This window comes from Juglans regia, chromosome 7, assembly GCF_001411555.2.
Source record: "Juglans regia cultivar Chandler chromosome 7, Walnut 2.0, whole genome shotgun sequence".
Classification (NCBI taxonomy): domain Eukaryota; kingdom Viridiplantae; phylum Streptophyta; class Magnoliopsida; order Fagales; family Juglandaceae; genus Juglans; species Juglans regia.
Window position 1 is genome coordinate 768,403 of NC_049907.1, and position 2,726 is coordinate 771,128.

General features: G+C 42.1%; 1 protein-coding gene across 2 annotated transcripts; it reads left to right on the plus strand.

Annotated features, from left to right (window-relative positions):
• Positions 1–374: 374 nt before the first annotated feature.
• Positions 375–2,466, plus strand: LOC109022072 (glucan endo-1,3-beta-glucosidase 1). 2 transcript variants are annotated; one of them, XM_035691614.1, is made up of 4 exons: positions 376–640; positions 680–757; positions 879–2,018; positions 2,185–2,466. In XM_035691614.1, exons 2-4 carry the CDS (start codon positions 682–684, stop codon positions 2,214–2,216), a joined length of 1,248 nt encoding a protein of 415 aa, XP_035547507.1. In that variant the 5' UTR covers positions 376–640; positions 680–681; the 3' UTR covers positions 2,217–2,466. The 2 variants fall into 2 exon arrangements, with proteins under 2 accessions (XP_018860414.2, XP_035547507.1); XM_019004869.2 differs by having other exon boundaries at positions 375–757.
• The last annotated feature ends 260 nt before the right edge of the window (positions 2,467–2,726 follow it).

Genomic DNA, 2,726 nt, shown 5'->3' on the forward strand with positions numbered 1-2,726 from the left:
GAGAAAGTCAAGGAGAGAGAGAGAGCCGACTAGGGAAAAAGAGAGAGTTGATGAGAAAAATGATGGAGCAAGAGATTATGAGAGAAGCCGTTTGATGCAACAACAAAGAGAAAAGAAAAAATAAAAAGATTATAATCGTGTAGAGTAATGCTACATATAATCGTAGAATGCGTAAGTATCGTACAGTCGTTTTAAAAAATAGTAAGATTTGTTATTATAAAATTAATTTCTTTTTATGTAAATCTCATATTTATTTATTTTTTTTAAAATGACTATACGATACTTATATAATCAGAATTATAAATATAATTTCTCGTTACCGTATGATGTGTGCATAACTAGAATATAGCTGCTATGTTGCAATACTCCCTCGCATCGCACATAAACGCAGCCATATTGTCCATCGAATTGGCTGATTCACTATTTAATTGAGTTTTGTTTTTTCTCGTTTCATGCGAAAGGGCAATCCTTCTTTCGAAGGTACAACGGTTAGGGCGAAATAGCACCGGTTAGGGCGACCGTAGGAAATTGGGTGGCAGGTAATCTTGTGACACGTCCCAATGGCTTGCAGCGCACTCTCTGAGCCAGCCTAGAAAGACTGTACATTGGGGGGACGGACACAGAGCGGGTTTTCGGTGTTTTCTACTGCATTTCCACTTCCATCTTCTAATCTTCCCGGCGATGGTCTTTGCAGAACATACGTTGAAGATGGTGTTGCTCTTTCAACTCTTCTTTATCCGTGCACTTAGTCGAACAGGTAACCAAAACCACAGCTCCATCTCCTCAGTTCCAACAAATGCGTCGTTTTGCAGGACATTGTGGGCTTATTTTGCTTTCCTTGAACGAAGACCTTATTGTCTGTGTTTCTTTCTTTGCAGGCGCAGGTCAAGAATCTGTTGTGTATTTAAAACTTTACGAAACGGGCCCAGAGTTCTTCCAAGCCTCCTCTCACTCTGCTCTTCCCATTGCTGTTTCCGTGGGTGCTGAAAACCTCAATGAGGTCTCCAGTAGTGTTGTAATGGCTGAAATGTGGCTCAGGACCCATGTTTTGGCTCACTACCCGGCCACCAAAATCACCACCATTGTTGTGGGTGACACTGTACTTTGCAACAAAGGCCACGAACACGAGTTGGATTTCATCCTGCCATCCCTCAAGAACGTTTATCACTCTCTTAAAAGGTGGGGTTTGGAGAATGAAATCAAAGTCTCTTCTGCTTTCTCTTCCAACTGTTTGCACCCGTACTCTGCTTTTCACAGAGGTAATTTCACGGAGAAGGTTATCAAACCTCTGCTAGAGTTTCTGCAGAGTACCAACTCGACGTACTCGTTGAACCCACATCCAAATTTCTTACCTTTGTCAGATGAAAGCGTGACCCTGGTGTCTTATCACTTACAGTCAATGCGAAAGCTTGGATTTTTTGAGCTCAAGAAGATCAATGTGTTGGTCAGTAGTCCAAAAGAGAAAAAATCCATGCGCAGGAAGCTCGCGGTCACCGAATCCGAGTTTGTAGAACCATTTCCCGCGAGGCCAACCCCATTACCAGAAATTGCACAATCCCCACTCCAATCCTCTGTTGGCTTTTCTGTTCCTTCCAACGTAGCCAAAAACCCACATCCTCCACTTTCTCAAATAGCTTCACCGCCATCGTTGTCGTTCCCCTTCGCTCCCGAGATGCCTCCAGTCATCGATCCAGCGACTCCTCCTTTCGGTTTCACATTTCCTCCTTGTAATCCTGCTCCTTACAGTGCCCCCGCACCAGAGATAGGAGTGGTCCAGAAGCTGTGGTGTGTGGCCAAGCCTAGTGTTCCTGCAGAAACACTGCAACAGGCAATGGACTATGCTTGTGGAAAAGGCGGTGCTGCTTGTGAGGAGATCCAGCCCAATGGGAACTGTTATTATCCTGATACTGTTGTTGCACATGCTTCTTATGCCTTCAATAGCTACTGGCAGAAGACCAAGAGGAGCGGAGGAACTTGTAGCTTCGGAGGAACTGCTATGTTAATCAATGCTGACCCAAGTAATTGTCCTCCTCTACTTGTCTTACCTTAAAGCTTTTGTTTCCAACTAGCCACCTCTTTCTTGTTCTGGTTTCTCATATTATCTAAATATTACCCCGGAAGATTTATCATTTAAAATACTGGTTGGATTTTTGAATCTGTAGTGACAAAGGGTGGTTCTTGCAGGTTTTCTTCACTGTCAGTTTGTTCTAAGCTAGATACGGTAGAGGAAGAATCAAGGGAGATTATTCTGTGTTTTGTTACAGTTTATGTGGGGATTTTGACTGTAAGGTAGTGACTTTGTTCTAGTTAGATAAGGAGGGACTCGGGAGTTCTGTGTCGTTAAGACTAGTTATGTGGTACCCTATGCACAAAAAAGAAAAGAAAAGAGAGACTCTTATGATTTCTGTCCTGGATAATATAGTACTGCTTATGCTTTTAATCGAAGATATTCTTTCTAAGTTTGTATGCCTTTGTTTCGCCTATGATATGATGTTTTTGTAATATTTGGCCCTTGACAAAGTGAGCATAAAGTGGGAATTACTGGCTGATGGTCTAAAATGCTCTCGTTGTGTGTCTAATTTTGCATATTACCTTGAGGATTTAGGGCGTGGTTCTAACAGACGGAGATTTCAAAGTTCCCTATCAAACTTCTGAACAAAGGAACGGTTTTTTGCCCTATTTTTCTCCATTGTTCTTGTTTGATTCTTGAAATTAAAATGTCAACA

Coding starts and splice junctions, on each gene's coding strand:
- LOC109022072 (XM_019004869.2), top strand. CDS start 682: ATGGTCTTTGCAGAACATACGTTGAAGATGGTGTTGCTCTTTCAACTC. Junction 758..878: donor CCGTGCACTTAGTCGAACAG/GTAACCAAAACC, acceptor CTTTCTTTGCAG/GCGCAGGTCAAGAATCTGTT. Junction 2,019..2,184: donor GTTAATCAATGCTGACCCAA/GTAATTGTCCTC, acceptor TGGTTCTTGCAG/GTTTTCTTCACTGTCAGTTT.